Here is an 18,687-nt window from a genome sequence, read left to right as displayed (position 1 = left end):
CGGAAGTTCAAGTCATGGTCAATAGATGTGCATTCTTCTATGGAAAACAATAAAAATATTGGATTCTGGAGGACAGAGAAAAAAGAGAAGGTTCAGCGATGTTAATCATATTGTTCTGAAGAAGTCACATTTGATTAGAAACATGTAATACATAGCGCTTTTGAGCGCCGCCCTCTGAGAAGTAACATGTGGAACTGTGCTGTCACCTTTTGCCTTGTTGTGCCATCACATGCAATAAGAAGCGTTTGTATGGCAATTAGACAAGTTGTAGAGAAGAGAATACAGTAAGAGAGGACAGATTTAATACTTTAATACTTTAAAAGGAATTTATGTAGATTGTTATTATCCTTAATGATCTTTAGTTGGGTTTGAATGATCCGGTACGATGGCCAGCAAAGTACCTACAATCATCAGTTCTGCTCATGCCACTGCTCAGTTGTTGAAATTGATTTGAGTAGTTTACGCCGTCTCACTATACAAATAATGCAATTCAATTTCAAAATAAATAAAAAATACTGCAGCAAAAGGTTATTTTTAAACTCTGAGCAATTGAGAGGTGTTTTGGGCACAATACTTGCTCCTGAAGGTGCTTTACTTTACTTTCTCAAGATGGAAGTATAATGCTGGAAGCAGCTGAATAAGGCTGACAGGGAAAAAAAAAATTAATTTCAAAAAAGTGAAAATTTCAAACAGCTCTAACTTCTGTTCTATTTAACCGAGGGGAAAAATAAAACCAGTTTTGAATTCAGAACTTCATACTCTCTCTTTTGATATGCCACACTCCTTGATCACAACTAGATTTAAAAATGGCCTGGCATTGCTAATTTTAAGAAAAGTTATTTAGTTACTGTGAGCTACTGTACACATTTGAAGTTTCTCTGTAAATTTCTCCCTGAAAAAAAGCAATATTTCGTTACAGCGCTTCCTAATGGTCTGTTTGTATGAAACATAGGGCTTATTCACAGAATGCCATAAATATTACATGTGTGAAGTTTCATGAAAACTCGACACTGTGTTGGTGAGACATCACCTGTACTGAAGACTGATTTGTTTATATAATCGAAACAGACTGGCGTATTAACATTTCTGTAAGGAATTAAACTCCGTGAAGTCTGTAGATGATGCTGACTGAGGTTTGGGATGATTGTTTTAGTGCGTAAATGTTTTTAAGAAGAAGAAGAAAATGCAGCTTGAATAAATCAGGACACATTTATTGACTTAAAGGCAGCGTGTGAATATAAATACAGCTCTTCTTCTTCTTCTTCTTCTTCTTCTCCTATCTCCATGTAATCTTCAACGTCACTGCCCCGCCTCACGCCCCTGATCTTTTCACTTCCTGGTTTATTGCTTACACGGATACAGCAGATGAATGTGAGAACATTATACATACACATCAGATTATAGAATTCAGACCCGATCTGTAAACGTAGCCTCGTGTCTTCACTGAGTTCACCCTCTCCTGATGAACCGAACACACCACTGCACTTTTATTTCTTCTTCTCTGCCTGTCTCTGTCCTGTCAGGAACTCCCAGATTCCTCCTCGGTAAAACTCGTTACCGTATGCGTACAGACAAGCATTGGAGATGGGAGACAGTTTAGCGAGAACGGGGAGGACCTGCGAGAAAAACAGGACATGTTCACACAGATGGACAATTTTCTCTTTATTTTTAATAATAAACTTTTTTTTTGTAAGAATATGTGTCCTGGAGATGATTGCTCTTTCCTTCATAACACTGACTATTTTTAATAAAAGGATATTATTATTATTATTATTATCTCATCTCATTACCTCTAGCTGCTTTATCCTGTTCTACAGGGTCGCAGGCAAGCTGGAGCCTATCCCAGCTGACTACGGGTGAAAGGCGGGGTTCACCCTGGACAAGTCACCAGGTCATCACAGGGCTGACACATAGACACAGACAACCATTCACACTCACATTCACACCTACGCTCAATTTAGAGTCACCAGTTAACCTAACCTGCATGTCTTTGGACTGTGGGGGAAACCGGAGCACCCGGAGGAAACCCACGCGGACACGGGGAGAACATGCAAACTCCGCACAGAAAGGCCCTCGCCGGCCACGGGGCTCGAACCCGGACCTTCTTGCTGTGAGGCGACAGCGCTAACCACTACACCACCGTGCCGCCCCTATTATTATTATTATTACATATGCATTATTTAAATTTTATTTTATTTTTGACAGGGTTTTAATCTGAGTGGAGTGGAGAAAACAAACTACTTCATTGCATGCATGCAAGTGTGTGTGTGTTGAAGGTTCCTGTACCATTCTGAATTTCGGTGATAAGACCTTAGGGTCCTCGAAGAAGGCATACACACACACGATAACATACGGACCCCAGAAGAGAAGCAACGTCTTTACAGGCAGACCTGTGTTAAACTTACACACACACACACACACACGTCTCTATGTAAAATGTGAATAAATCTGTAAAAAACAAACTTACGAATTAATATATTAATTAATTAGAAAGGATAAAAATATTTTAAAATGCAGCATAAATTGAAATGAATCATGAATAAATTGTTTTAAAATAAAATGAAAAGCAAATTAAAATAAATCATGAATGAATAATTATGTAAAAAATTAAAATACATCATGAATAAATGATTATTTTATAAACTATTGATAGATGAGCCTACGTTTAAGTTGAATAAATTAAATTGGATCATTTTTGTGTTTTTTAATTTTTATGTTTTCATTTGTACACACATGTATAAGTTTACTTTGTTAAATACAATACATATAGCTGAGGATCCATTCGTTTTTTTTTTTTTAATTATTTGTATTTGGAATCTCTGTTCTGGTTGGTCAGTTCCAGCGTTCAGCGGTCTGTTATTTCTGTAGAACTCTTACTGCGTATAACAGACCGTTACTATGGACCACGTCATTAGAGGAAGCAATAAATCATTTTAAAATCACTCGATTACGTTCATTATGTCCTATATTAGATATGGTTAGTTTTTTCTTTTTTATCAGACATCTAGTTTTAGGTTTGTTTACCTGACATGTTTCGACGTACGTAACTGCCGTCTTCCTCAGAGTGTCACCGGATGTTGTTGGTGACGCATCTTATCAGCTGATGTTTCCGAAGGCGTGGCCTTCCTGTCTGGTTTGACAGGTCGGTCACGCCTTCTACTGTCTGTTCGTCCCGTGCAAGATGGCACTCCAGGTGTGGGAGAGCATGTATGCTCCCTCATCTCGGTTGATGGTCCTCGGGCTCCGCTTACGGATCTCTATGGCCTCCCTGATCCAGCGCTGATGTTTGTTATCTTCTGTGCGGATGACTCTGGCATTCCCCCAGTCCATAATGTGATTTTCCCTTTTGCAGTGATCTGTTATGGCTGACTTGTAATTTTCCTGTCGTGCCTTTTCTTTTATTGTTCGGGTTTGTCTTGTAGCTGTCTCCTTTTCGCACTCTTTATGTTCATTTTTCCTTGTGGTGAAGCTCCTTCCTGTCTCTCAGATGTAGGTTTTATTGCATGATTGACATGGAATCTCATATATGGTGTTGCATTTGTTATCCGGATGTATTCTGTCTTTGGGATGAACCAGGATCTGACGGAGTGTTGTGTGTGGTTTGACAGGTGTGTTAATGTTGTGTTTCCTCATTGCTCTTTGAATGCGTTCCGTTATTCCTCTGATGTATGGTAATGTCACTACTCCCCTGTGTTCTTGTTTGTTGCTTTGTTTTTTCTCTTTCTTCTGTGTTTTGTTGTTCTTGACCTGTTCCGCCCCTTTGGATATTGCCCACTGTGGATATTGACCAACCTGTCAAACCAGACAGGAAGGTCACGCCTTCGGAGACATCAGCTGATAAGACGCGTCACCAACAACATCCGGTGACACTCTGAGGAAGACGACAGTTACGTACGTCGAAACATGTCAGGTAAACAAACCTAAAACTAGATGTCTGATAAAAAAGAAAAAACTAACCACATTTTAAAATCAATATTTCATATCAAATTATTGCTGATTGGGATAACGTACACTGTACGCTCTCTCTTACACAGTTTATTAGCGAATAAACCATAAACTGCAACATTAACACATCATCAGTAACATTAATAACGTAACTACCACTAGATTTAATCTACTGTTTAATGGAAATGTTTGTGTTTGTTAATGAGCAAAATTAAACCTTTAACATTAATAGGACACACGGTTTATTAGCACTAAAGTTTAACATCATTTACTGTTATTAACTGCAGTAAATGATGACGTATAAATAAAGTCTTATGTATTTATTTATGTACTTTATTACAATTGCTTATTTTTTCTGAAATGTGTACAATTGTAAAACGAGTTGGGGTTAACTGATCGCTGTACATCCTGAAGGGAAAATTATTATAAAATGTTGGTGAATATTTGAAATGTTGTTACCTTGAAGTTGTGGATCTTTCTGAAATAAGTGTGGATGGAGGAGTAGGAGGAGTACATGACGAGGAGCGGGAAGGTCAGGTACAGCACGATGAGGGACACCGTGTAGGTGATGTAACCCCTGAATATCACACAGGAGGAGATAGTGGTGTCAGATATCAGTGTACGGCCCCGGTCACACTACTGCGCATGATGGGTTTGCGAATACTCGGTGATGAAAATTTGGTCACATCGACACCAATCGTGTGATGTACGGTGAAAGTTGTTTTTTGGTGCGTCTCCGCCTCATGAGTCGCCAAAAACGTCATGAAAAATTTCAATGCAGGCAGTGGTGATGTTTCTGTTGGCAAACTAAGCGGTGAATACTCTCAGATGGGTTTGGAAATATTTCCCGAAGCTCAGGGAAACTTTGCCAAGCCACTTCAGATGTGTTTATCTCGAATCCATATCCCTGATGCTCGCGAGAGCCTTGCCGACACGTACAGGTAGCCTAACCTTCGCCAAGACTTGAAAGTGCATTTACATTCAACGTAATGTTGAGTGAAGGGTTCATAAATATTCTGCAAATGTTTGGCGACGGTTAGACAATGCATTTGCGATTGTCGCTGATTGGTTGGCACTGATATCACGAATTGTTGAAATCTTTGAGCAGCGATCATTTTCCTGCCAGACACGGATATGAACAAAACCCTCAAGCATGCCTCCAATGAAAAATGCCACGTCTCCTCAGAAGACCACAACCTTTAGCTCACCTGTACGAAGTACACATCACCACCAAAACACCTCATTTTCATCAATAACCCATCGCAAAGCACTGTCGTGTGACCGTAGCCCTACGAATACTCTACCAAGAGTTCAATCACACCACACATCACTATCAGCATGTGCTCGAAGCTCAAGGCCTTTTAGTTTAGAATCACATGTTAGTCTTGTATTGGAGATCAACTCAAATGGATGGATAGTACAAGTAATAGTATACAGAATGAAAATCCATCATCAGAGTAAATATGTAAATGTTTCCATGAACCAAAAGCTTCTGCCATATTTACAAAAGTGTCTCTGATTCACTTCATACATACAGTGCCTTGCAAAAGTATTGAACTGCTAATCCCATGCAGACCACAGTACATGATCTATCCGGATCAGGGTGTGTTTGATGAAGTGTGTTACTCAGTGTTTGATGATGTATGTACCTGTCTCCTCTGGTGTAGTCGACGGTGCAGCCGACGAGCATGGGCTCAAAGTCGAACACACCCCATCCGATGAAGGGTAACGGCAGAGCGGCCCACAGCGTGGCCAAACCCCACATGATGGAGCTCAGGGTCAGAGCCGTGCTCCAAAACATCTTCTGCTCTGAAACACACCACAGATGTGTGTATATGTTTATTCATTATGATTTTAATTGTGTCCCATTAGCCCAGGTCCTGTCTTCAAATCTGATGATCAGGATAAATAATAAAGAAGTAAAAAATGCTGAGAATGAAACACCACCGTTTTACACTCAACGTTCAAAGGATTTCTCAAATAAGACCACAGTTCTGCTGAATTCTGGATTCTGACTGTCAGAAGGTGTTGATTAATTTTCTCCAACTGCAAATTAGAAAAAATTGAGATGGTATGGAAATTACAAATAAAAAAAAAAGAAAGCAGTGATTTGTAAATGTACTTTGACTTGTATTTCATTACAGACAGAATGAACCGGAGATATTACATGTTTTGTTGGTCAACTTCATTTCATTTGTTAATTTACATCCATTCCTGCGTTTCAGTCCTGCAACACATTCCAACAAAGTTGGGACGGAGGAAATTTAAGGCGAGTAATGAGATAAAGCAATTAAATAATGATGTGATTTGAAACAGGTGACTGTAATCATGATTTGGTACAAAATCAGTCTCCAGGAAAGGCCGAGTGTTTGAGGAGTAAAGACGAGCTGAGGATCTCCAGTTTGTCGACAAATGTGTGAGAAAATGATTGAAATGTTTAAGAACAATGTTCCTCAAAGAAAGATAGGAAGGGATTTGGATATTTCATCCTCTAAGGGGCAAATCGTCATTAAACCATTCAAGGAATCTGGAGGAATTTTGGTGTGTAAAGGGCTCCAGCCTAATCTGAACCTTCATGATTTCAGATCCCTCACTGCATCAAGAACTGTCATTCATATACAGCTGATAGAACCACATGGGCTCAGGATTCCTTTGGAAAGCATTTATCAAGCTACAATACGGAGTTACATCCACAGTCACCAGTTAAAACTTTACTATGCAAAAAGGAAGCCTTATGTTAACTGTGTCCAGAAGTGCCGTCAACTTCTCTGGGCTCGGAGGCGTCTGGGATGGACCATCACACAGTGGGAACGGGTATTGTGGTCAGACGAATCAGTATTCCAGGTCTTTTTTGGAAGAAAAAGCAACAAGTCCAAAAGTCAGGGTGTGTCATGGTATGGCGTTGGGTCAGTGCCCTTGGTAAAAGTAACTTACACTTCTGTGATGGAGCATTAATGCAGAAATCTGCACTGAGGTTTTGAAGCAACAACTGCTGCCTTCAAGACGACGTCTTTTCCAGGGAGATTTCAACAAAACGATGCAAAACCACATTCTGCTCACATTACAAAGGCGTGGCTGTGGAAGAAGAGGGCGTGTCCCCTCTGTCCCCAATAGAGAATGTGTGGAGAATTTAGAAATGAAAAATATGACAGTGACGACCCCGAACTGTTCCACACCTTAAAGGAACAGTCCACCGTACTTCCATAATGAAATATGCTCTTATCTGAATTGAGACGAGCTGCTCCGTACCTCTCCGAGCTTTGCGCGACCTCCCAGTCAGTCAGACGCAGTCAGACACGCTGTCACTCCTGTTAGCAATGTAGCTAGGCTCAGTATGGCCAATGGTATTTTTTGGGGCTGTAGTTAGATGCGACCAAACTTTTCCGCATTTTTCCCGTTTACATAGGTTTATATGAGCAGTGATATGAAACAAGTTCAGTTACACAAATTGAAACGTAGCGATTTTCTATGCTATGGAAAGTCCGCACTATAATGACAGGCGTACTAACACCTTCTGCGCGCTTCGACAGCACATTGATACGGAGCTCAGATATCAATGCGCTGTCGAAGCGCGCAGAAGGTGTTAGTACGCCTGTCATTATAGTGCGGACTTTCCATAGCATAGAAAATCGCCACGTTTCAATTTGTGTAACTGAACTTGTTTCATATCACTGCTCATATAAACCTATGTAAACGGGAAAAATGCGGAAAAGTTTGGTCGCATCTAACTACAGCCCCAAAAAATACCATTGGCCATGCTGAGCCTAGCTACATTGCTAACAGGAGTGACAGCGCGTCTGACTGACTGGGAGGTCGCGCAAAGCTCGGAGAGGTACGGAGCAGCTCGTCTCAATTCAGATAAGAGCATATTTCATTATGGAAGTACGGTGGACTGTTCCTTTAAGACCTGTTTACAGGAAGAACGGGACAAAAATAACACCTGAAACACTTCATCACTTGGAGTCTTCAGTCCATAAACAGCTTTTAAGTGTCGGGAGAAGGAACGGGAACAGTATAAAGTCAGAAATACTTTACTGTAGCAACTTCTTCTGAAATCTGTTACAAGAATCAAATTTGAAATGTTTATTTTGAAAAAAAACCCAATCCAATTGATGAGGTATAACATCAAGTAATGTGCAGTTGTATTGTTCTGAGTGGTCAAAGATTATTTACAGCTCATTGTTTTTAGTTTTAATTTCAATCTCAACGCACCACCCCAACTTTTTCTGATTTGCAGCTGTTTTACAGCAGCCCTGGAGCTGCAAATCACAAGTTTACATTAAAATGTTATCGTTTCTATAGTAACAGCTCATTCACAGGGTCATGTACAGAAGACGCGCCACAAAAACGGATTTTAAAAAAATTGTTAAAATGGAGAAATTTTCTTGAAGTAAAGAGATGTTTATTTAACGTATCTGGAAGGAGTCTTCAGTGTCCACACTTTGTAACAGTCAGAGGTAAAGCTGGAACTAAGTTTTCATACATCTTCAGGACGGAGAGGATTAGTAATTGTTGGTAAGCTGCTGTGGTGTAAGAGGAATAAAACACTTGGGGCTGTGCTGGAATGGGAAAATAATCATCATCAGGCTGGTAACTGTAATTCCGCTTCATCACACCACTCCATCACTCAGTATGAGAAACACATACTGTACAGTTTACTATCAGAAAAAAAACAATCTTTCCTATTGTTTCACATTTAGTAAATTAATAAAATGATTTTAAATTAATGTGATTGATATGAACTCACTGGTGCAGTACATGTGATATCGGTCCCATGCTACAGCACCAAGGAAACTGATTCCTGCCAAGATGGACACCAGTCCCTGAAAAGCGTGGAACTGGCAACCCTGGGGACCAAACGGCCAATATCTACAACACACACACACAACACACACACATATCTTGAGTCATCAGTTTATTCTTTATTAAACTGGTACATAATATACAACCCCGATTCCAAAAAAGTTGGGACAAAGTACAAATTGTAAATAAAAACGGAATGCAATAATTTACAAATCTCAAAAACTGATATTGTATTCACAATACAACATAGACAACATATCAAATGTCGAAAGTGAGACATTTTGAAATTTCATGCCAAATATTGGTTCATTTGAAATTTCATGACAGCAACACATCTCAAAAAAGTTGGGACAGGGGCAATAATGGCCCTTTTCCACTACCCTTTTTCAGCTCACTTCAGCTCGCTTCAGCTCACTTCAGCCCGACACGGCTCGCGTTTCGACTACAAAAGAACAGCACGACTCAGCTCGCTTCAGCCCTGCTTAGCCCCTAAAACTCGCACCGTTTTGGAGTGGGGCTGAAGCGAGCCAAAGCGAGCCGAGTGAGGCTGGGGGCGTGAGCAGACACTCCCCTGTGCACTGATTGGTGAGGAGGAGTGTCCTCACATGCCCACACACGACCCGCGAGCACGCTGGGATCTGTAAACACCGCAAACCCGGAAGAAGAAGAATTACGAATTACGAGAATTTCTGAAGCCTTATGCGCCTCGCCTCATCTATACGCTCTTGCCAGTATCTGTTAGCGTTGTCGGTGACAACAAGCCACAGAACCAAGACCAGCAACACTAACGACTCCATGTCCTCCATGTTTATTGTTTACTATTCGGGTCGTGAGACTACCGCTTAAAAGCTCACTGATGTCACTGTTTGCACTGCTTAACGACATCACGTGACGTCCACCCACTTTTGCTAACTCCACCCAATGTGTCCACCCACTTCCAGCCAGCACGGTTCAGCGCGGTTGTAGTCGAAATGCAACTCCAACAGCCCCACTCAGCCCAACTCAGCACGGCACGGCTCAGCCCAACTCAGCCGCGTTTGTAGTGGAAAAGCGGCATAAGAGGCTGGAAAAGTTAAAGGTACAAAAAAGGAACAGCTGGAGGACCAAATTGCAACTCATTAGGTCAATTGGCAATAGGTCATTAACATGACTGGGTATAAAAAGAGCATCTTGGAGTGGCAGCAGCTCTCAGAAGTAAAGATGGGAAGAGGATCACCAATCCCCCTAATTCTGCGCCGACAAATAGTGGAGCAATATCAGAAAGGAGTTCGACAGTGTAAAATTGCAAAGAGTTTGAACATATCATCATCTACAGTGCATAATATCATCAAAAGATTCAGAGAATCTGGAAGAATCTCTGTGCGTAAGGGTCAAGGCCGGAAAACCATACTGGGTGCCCGTGATCTTCGGGCCCTTAGACGGCACTGCATCACATACAGGCATGCTTCTGTATTGGAAATCACAAAATGGGCTCAGGAATATTTCCAGAGAACATTATCTGTGAACACAATTCACCGTGCCATCCGCCGTTGCCGGCTAAAACTCTATAGTTCAAAGAAGAAGCCGTATCTAAACACGATCCAGAAGCGCAGACGTCTTCTCTGGGCCAAGGCTCATTTAAAATGGACTGCGGCAAAGTGGAAAACTGTTCTGTGGTCAGATGAATCAAAATTTGAAGTTCTTTATGGAAATCAGGGACGCCGTGTCATTCGGACTAAAGAGGAGAAGGATGACCCGAGTTGTTATCAGCGTTCAGTTCAGAAGCCTGCATCTCTGATGGTATGGGGTTGCATTAGTGCGTGTGGCATGGGCAGCTTACACATCTGGAAAGACACCATCAATGCTGAAAGGTATATCCAGGTTCTAGAGCAACATATGCTCCCATCCAGACGACGTCTCTTTCAGGGAAGACCTTGCATTTTCCAACATGACAATGCCAAACCACATACTGCATCAATTACAGCATCATGGCTGCGTAGAAGAAGGGTCCGGGTACTGAACTGGCCAGCCTGCAGTCCAGATCTTTCACCCATAGAAAACATTTGGCGCATCATAAAACGGAAGATACGACAAAAAAGACCTAAGACAGTTGAGCAACTAGAATCCTACATTAGACAAGAATGGGTTAACATTCCTATCCCTAAACTTGAGCAACTTGTCTCCTCAGTCCCCAGACGTTTACAGACTGTTGTAAAGAGAAAAGGGGATGTCTCACAGTGGGAAACATGGCCTTGTCCCAACTTTTTTGAGATGTGTTGTTGTCATGAAATTTAAAATCACCTAATTTTTCTCTTTAAATGATACATTTTCTCAGTTTAAACATTTGATATGTCATCTATGTTCTATTCTGAATAAAATATGGAATTTTGAAACTTCCACATCATTGCATTCCGTTTTTATTTACAATTTGTACTTTGTCCCAACTTTTTTGGAATCGGGGTTGTAATAATCTTTTTAAGAATCCTGATATGTTATTATGTTATAGTTTATTTGCATAGATGAGATAGTAATTGCATATATATATATATATATATATATATATATATATATATATATATATATATATATGGTTAAAATGCTTTAATGTAATTTCAGGAAAATATTGCATTTCAGTCATCATATGCAATTTCTGAAAAAAATACAATTCAAATAAATTAAACAAACAAACAAATATGTGTTGTGTCAGTGTGGTATTAGTGCATGAAGCAACATTTCATGTCAGTACCTATAATTCACCTCTCCAAAAAAGTGTACACTATATTTAATATTTATTCTATCCACATTCACTGGATATGAGCAATCGCGCACTCTGATTGGCTACTCTACTATTAGGATATCAGCTCATATACCGTGAGTAGAGAAAAACAAAATGGTGGAGCGTGTTATTGAACAAACCAAGGATGAAACAAAAACTCTAATTGAAAACAAAACCCCCAAAATACAAAAAAGCAACAAAATTTGGAATGAAAGTATTTGATGATAAGAACCAGGGCTTTGAACCGGAATTGTTTTCCTATCGGTTCGTTCCGAACAGAAACGGAATTTTAACGTTTCCGGTTTTGGGTTCCACCATTAAATAGACGTTCCTGAACCAGTTAGAACAAAAAAATTTCGTTCCCGGAATGGTTAATTACGTTCCCGGTCAGCGGTTTAACAAATGGCTAAAAAATTATGTCTCTGTCTCATCCAGCTTAAGCCAAATGTAGGCTAATTCTATTACAACCTTCATTAAATAAGACAAGAAATAATTCAAAACAATTATTATTTCAAATGTTGGTGATTTGGATTCTCAGTATGTCTTCCCATCTACACAAACAGAAAAAGTGCCAAAAATGAAAGAGAATTCGTTTAGTGTGTTACCAAAGGCTAGTCAGGCCCTATAGAGGGCTACCGCATGACGTCACCGCGCCGCGAGGTTTTGTTAGGCGCCATACTGGAAGACCAAGTACACATCTATGCAAGTACATACATACATAAAACAAACTACACCTGAAATGTAGCCAGGGCCGGTTCTGCCCTAATCTGGACCCGGGTGCAACATCGCGCAACCCCCCCCCCCCCCCCCCAAAAAAAAAAAACAGTCTAAATCAGGACAACCATCACATAACTATAACTATAAACATTTTATATCAACTATTTTAACTAAATGGGCTATAATAAATAAGCCTGCAGGCAGCCACGGTGGGCTGCCTCAGAAAACTAACCATTTGTCCTACCTTAAAACTCGTTTTGCATTTTCTGCCTCCTTTTTTGTATTTTCGACCCTCCATTTATTTTCTTTCCTTTTCTGAAAACCCAATTTGTGTCCAGACATTTTGTTCTGCTACCAACGAACTAACTCGTCAGGTCTCGTCTCTCGAGCCCGCGATGATTCCCGTGGGAGGGGCAACAACTGATACATTTTTACAAACAGCCAATAGGGAGGTTGCATCGTTCAGGCTCTTCTTTGCTCAGACACTCAGTAATGCATTTACTCACTAGTAGTCCACCCTCCCGCTCTCTCCATTCAATCAGCGAACGTCACACAGGAAGTGAACCCCAGCGGGTCATAGAAACTTGCGCAGGAGAATGACTATTTGTAGGCTACAGAAACTTTGAGGAACGAAATAAAAACCGGTATTAACCGGTTACCATTATTTTTAATAAGCGTTTCTGTTCCGGAACATAAAAAATAATAAAGTTTCTGGTTTCGTTTCTGTTCCATGTGAAATAGAAAAAGTTCCCGGTTTTCGTTTTCGTTCCTTGAACCGGTTCAAAGCCCTGATAAGAACACTTTTTTTTTTTTTCAAAAATTATTATTATTGCATTTTTTACAAATTGCTCCTGTCATTTCGCCGGTTTGTTTACATTCTAAGCGGAAATGATTTTGTTGGATGTTTGGTATAAAGTCTTTATTTATCCAATTTGCTAAAAATAAAAATGCTCTGTTTCTCAAAATCCAGTGAATGTGGATAGAATAAAACAGTTATTCCACTCAATCTCAGTGCTACGCGCCTCATTGGCTCTCAGCTCATGTACGACTCGATTTTGTGGAATAACTGTTAAATATTTCCCCTTTAAAGTGTCCTTCCCCTTTAAAGCATTATTTTGTTCTAGAGCATATGGGAGGTGATGCATATGAATCAGAAATGTTCCTTATCTCAAGGAGTGAATGTTTAGTTTCAAAAAAATATTAATGAAATGAATGTGAGCTGTAAGTTTATTGTCAGATTATTCTGTAAACTGTGGATATGTTTCTTTACAGGGGGAGAGTATCGAATTAACACAAACGCTCGCATTATTTTATTAATTCTACAGCAAATTAAAGGTGTGATAACATCAATTACATCTCTCTCTCACACACACACACACACATTACAATTTACTTAAGTGATACATCAGTAACTGTCGGAGAATTATATAAACAAAATGTAAAATAACAGCGTGTGCTGGATCAGGTGCTATTCTGTGTGCTGCTGAATAATGGGTGTGGAAGCTGCTTTGTTTGATTAAGCCAGTGATTAATGATAATTATAACTCAGGCTGTTCATGCAATAATATCTTGGTGATATATTAATTAGACCCCGAATCATGTGAACTACACACAGGTGCTTTTAATAATCTGAAAATCCACTTAAGTAGCTGCAGAACTCAAGAAAAAACATTGGTGTAACCTTTGGACTGAAATTATGACTTAAATACAGCCCAAAGACACACAAACAATTAATCACCAGAAAAATATTTGCTCCCTGATGCTGTTTAAGAAGTGATTTTGTGCAAAAAAAAATGTTTACTCTAAAACACAGCATGACGTACCTGAGTGTGACGTGTACCTGAGTGTAGCATGAACCAGGCTTGTAGTACTCGAGTCTGACTCGTGCCCTAATTTTAAGGACTCGTGACTTGACTTGGACTTGAGCATTGATGACTCGGACTCGTGCATTAACTGCATTCAGACTCGTAAATCGGAGATGAGGACTCTGATTTTTTATTTATTTTTTGTAACACGCCATAATAATTTGCTGTAAGATATTTCTATATTAATTTTTATACTAATTTCGTGCAAGAGAACTAACGTTGATGGCACTAAAATGCCTGGAGAGACGCCCCTAGGATTGTCCACTTTTCTTATACAGATTTCTTGTGCAGTGGGAAAAAATGCACTGCTATGTGTTCCATATGTAGAAGAACTATCGAGGAGACGACGGGGACAACCTCGAACTTCAATCATCATTTGGTAAGACTCCACCCAGAGAAGGAAGTGACACGCTATGTTCATTTCTCTGTTGATAGTGGGAGAGGCTTGCTGACTGACGAACTAGCTAGTGTTAACCCTCTCTCATGTTATTTACTCTGTTGATAGTGGGCGGGGTTTGCTGAGCGATGAACATGCTTTTTATCTGTAGCCTGTTGACTAAAATGGGGCAGTCGAGCAATAATGCTAGTCCAACACAGTAACGGAGACGCTTTCACATAAAGGCAATAACAGCCATTGTCACATGGAGTCTTGTTCTCAGACTCGACTTGAACTGGACTTGGATCAAGAGTGGACTTGAACACTGGGGACTTGGGACTGGACTTGGACTCAAGGTTTAGTGACTTTACAACGCTGGTGTTTACCTGAGTAAGACATGTCACTGAGTCTGTCATGTAGCTGAGTGTAGCATGTACCTGAGGTAACTGGCGTAGGCAGATATTAGACTGTTACAGCTGAGTCCAAGATCAGCAAGCGCCAGACTGAAGACAAAGAAATTACTGGGATTCTTGATTTGCTTCACATTCAGGAAGGCCAACATGGATATGAAGTTCAGGAAAAAACCAAGCAAGCCTAAACACACACACACACACACACATTTAATTTAATTTATACAGAAAGTGTGTATTAAAGGAACACATTTTCCATTTTTACATCAAATATAGTCTTCTGGGTAGATGGAACTCATAAGCCTGGGAAGGCCTTCCATCTCAGAAAGGGAAACTCTGATTTCAGACCTGTCTGTGAAGGTTCTCAGTCATCCAGGTCATCATAAACCATAGGTGCTAAAGAAGGCAACTGGACTTGCTTGAAATCCTTGAAGACATTTCACCTCTCATCTGAAAGGCTTCTTCAGTTATGTCTGACTGGTGGGGAGTTCCAGGTATTTATCCTCTAGTGGACCAAAAGCAACCCTAGCCAACGATCCACAGATCACCCCCAACAATGCTCTAAGCTGCTAACACCATTCACACCTGGCCCCTGGTGACCCTAACAACCTACAGGATGACTGAGAGGGTCAATGACCCATGTGACCTCAATGACTCTCCTTAGGGTTGCTTTTGGTCCACTAGAGGATAAATACCTGGAACTCCCCACTAATCAGACGGAACTGAAGAAGCCTTTTGGATGAGAGGTGAAACGTCTTCAAGAATTTCAAGCAAGTCCAGTTGCCTTCCTTAGCACCTACAATTTCAAACCTCCGCTGCCTTGTGGCCATACTCACTCATGGAATGGTACTTTCTCAGGGGACACTATTCACAGCACTGTACTCAAGGTCTTTGGGAACAAACGGAGGAAGACACAGGACTGGTTTGAACCGAGCTCAAGTAAGCTCACCACTGTCATCGAGACAAAGTGTGTTGCACTACTAGAGCACAATTGCCACCCCACCTAGGCAGCAATTCAAGCGCTAAGGACAGTAGGAAGTAGGGCCCAGAAAGTTGCCACACACTCTGCAAATAACTACTGCCTACAACTCTGCGAAAGTATTCAGACATCATTTGACACAGGTAACATCCATGGAGTGTATGAGGGGATCAGGAAATCCACCGGTTCAACCCAGAGCAAGTCAGTACCACTGAAAACCATAACAGGAGAGACCATCAAAGACAAAGGCAAGCAGATGGACAGATGGGTGGAGCAGCACTCTGAACACTCTGAACTCTACTCCAAGGAATATAGCATCTTGGATGGCACTGCTAGATACTGTGGAATGCCTGCCTATCATGGAGGAACTGGATGTATTGCTGACTGCTGAAGGGCTGAGTAAAGCCATTGACTATGGGTGTGTCTCCTGGTTACTTGTTATCCAGTCAGCACTGGCGAAGCTAGCAGTTATGCTAAAGGTATTAATTGTTTGGCAGTAATGAAAGTAAACAATGACCTCAGATAACTTACTGTAGCTGGTATGTACATTTATCCTATCAGTAGAGGAAATACTAGCACAATGTAAACATACTTCTTTACAAGTACTGCAAATAAAACCTTCAACAGAAGACACAAAATATGTGTCTGTGTGTTTAAATCTCAAATAAAAGAACTCGTTTTCTTTCTGCTGAATGCTCCAGAAACATCACTTTGACCTTCTAGAGGAATCTGGTGGCATCTTGTAGCCTCGCCATAGCAGATAAAAGAAATGATCACACATCCAGAGTTTTTGGAGTCTTTGTTTATTTTAGATTCTTTAGCCATGCTCATTGTCTGTTTGAAGATGATAAAAACGTCACTGAGTCCATCGCTGATAGAAACGTTCCTGCTATAAACGTGCTTCTGTTCATACCATTCCTGTTTCAGCCATTGGTTTAGCTTAGCCTGATTGTTAGCACATCCGCCAACAGTGCGAGCTCTCTCAGAACTCCATAATAAAATTTTCACAATCCACACATTTCATTTATACTATAACATATTAAAAATTAACAAGGAATATAATAATGTAAACAATACTAATTTAGTGAAAGCACTGCGAAAGCAGTCCATCTGACATCATGGTCATTACAGTCACTTCTGCTCGATAAGTTTCATGCATAACAATTTCTCCAGCATTAGCTTCAGGAATAAGGTGGACACTTTACTGAAGAGACTCATCACCAATGACTCCACAGCGCTTGAAACTTGAAAAAATATTGGCACCTACCGCCAACCAGCAGCACCGAGCCAAACACAAACATGTCAAAATCGCTGAATCCCTCAGGTAACACGTGAGATGCCATTTTAAAGATAATTTATCAATAACGCTGTTATCAATAACACCACTCCTCTTTCAGCTGAGTCTGAAATGAGAAGGTTTTAAAAAGAAGAGCCTGATTTTATATCCTGTTTCACGTGAAAGGCCACGAGAATGTGAGAGGTGTTAGAGTGAGTAATGCCTGAAGGAATGTCTTAATACACTGCTGTGGGACTGAGGGAATAAGAGAGAGAGAGAGAGAGAGAGACACGGGGTGGGGTCGGGCAGTGGGGGTACATAATACACAATATCTGAGAAACACACTGTACACTATGCACTCTTTACTGTGTTCTACACTCTTCATTACTTGTCTGTCCATCAATCCATCCTTATTTGTCTGTCTGTCCCATCTCTTCCTATTTATCTGTCCATCTGTGGCTATCATTCTCCATTTCTAACTGTGCATCTGTCCCTATCTATCTGTCCATTCATCAGGCTCTAACTATTTATCTGCCTGTCACTCCAACTGTCTCTATCTGTCCATCTGTGTCTATCTACAGTATCTGTCTGATTCTATCTCTCTGTCTGTCTGTCTGTCTGTCTAGACCTTTGGCCTTTTTATCCATCTGTCCATCCTACTGTTCAAAACCTCAGAGAGTTCTGAACACATGATTTCAATATTTAGGAAGAATTTCTACAACTACAAATCCAGTCTTTATTTTTAAACCCAGAAACTTTTGAGGTGAAAAAGCCTAAAGCTTGGCATGTGCACATGTTGTACATTTTTGGGCAGAACTCAAGCCCTGGCTGCAGTAATCCCGATTCAGTGCTACTTACAGTGAGGTGATTAGCACTGAGGATTTTGGGTAACAACAAATGCTGTCCATGGGAACAGCAGATGACGGAGTGGAGCTTGGAAAGGGCCAACAGTACATCTGAGATTAATTTCCTTTCTGAAAACCTTTATCATTTAAAATGAACTGACAGTGGTGCAGCTGTAGATCACAGATTTATACGTATTAATGCACTCGTTCTAATACATTATCATTTCTATAGTAGCAGGTCATTAACAGGGATGTGTGTGATGGATGCTGTAACTTGACAGTTTCTGATATCTTCAGGATAGAGGAGTTTACACTTTATGATGTCTCAGGAATGATTAACTGCAGGATTTTTGTCTTAATGGCGATTGTTCATACTGCAGCTGCTATAACATAAGTGAGAACAGGAACTAACTTCATCTCATCTCATCTCATTATCTGTAGCCGCTTTATCCTTCTACAGGGTTGCAACGAGCTGGATCCTATCCCAGCTGACTACGGGCGAAAGGCGGGGTACACCCTGGACAAGTCGCCAGGTCATCACAGGGCTGACACATAGACACAGACAACCATTCACACTCACATTCACACCTACGCTCAATTTAGAGTCACCAGTTAACCTAACCTGCATGTCTTTGGACTGTGGGGGAAACCGGAGCACCCGGAGGAAACCCACGCGGACACGGGGAGAACATGCAAACTCCACACAGAAAGGCCCT

The 18,687-nt window shown here is 40.7% G+C and overlaps 1 protein-coding gene across 1 annotated transcript; it reads right to left on the bottom strand.

Annotated features, from left to right (window-relative positions):
* Window positions 1-1,487: 1,487 nt before the first annotated feature.
* rgrb (retinal G protein coupled receptor b) lies at window positions 1,488-17,193 on the bottom strand. The gene is made up of 7 exons (XM_060938715.1): window positions 17,118-17,193; window positions 14,899-15,055; window positions 8,693-8,814; window positions 5,595-5,754; window positions 4,405-4,522; window positions 2,287-2,400; window positions 1,488-1,616 (listed from the first exon to the last, which is right to left on the bottom strand). The coding sequence occupies exons 1-7, from the start codon at window positions 17,191-17,193 to the stop codon at window positions 1,488-1,490; spliced, it is 876 nt and encodes a 291-aa protein (XP_060794698.1).
* Between the last annotated feature and the right edge of the window lie 1,494 nt (window positions 17,194-18,687).

This window comes from Neoarius graeffei, chromosome 14 (genome assembly GCF_027579695.1).
Source record: "Neoarius graeffei isolate fNeoGra1 chromosome 14, fNeoGra1.pri, whole genome shotgun sequence".
Classification (NCBI taxonomy): domain Eukaryota; kingdom Metazoa; phylum Chordata; class Actinopteri; order Siluriformes; family Ariidae; genus Neoarius; species Neoarius graeffei.
Note: the sequence above shows the minus strand (reverse complement) of the source record. Positions and strands in the feature narration are given on the sequence as shown.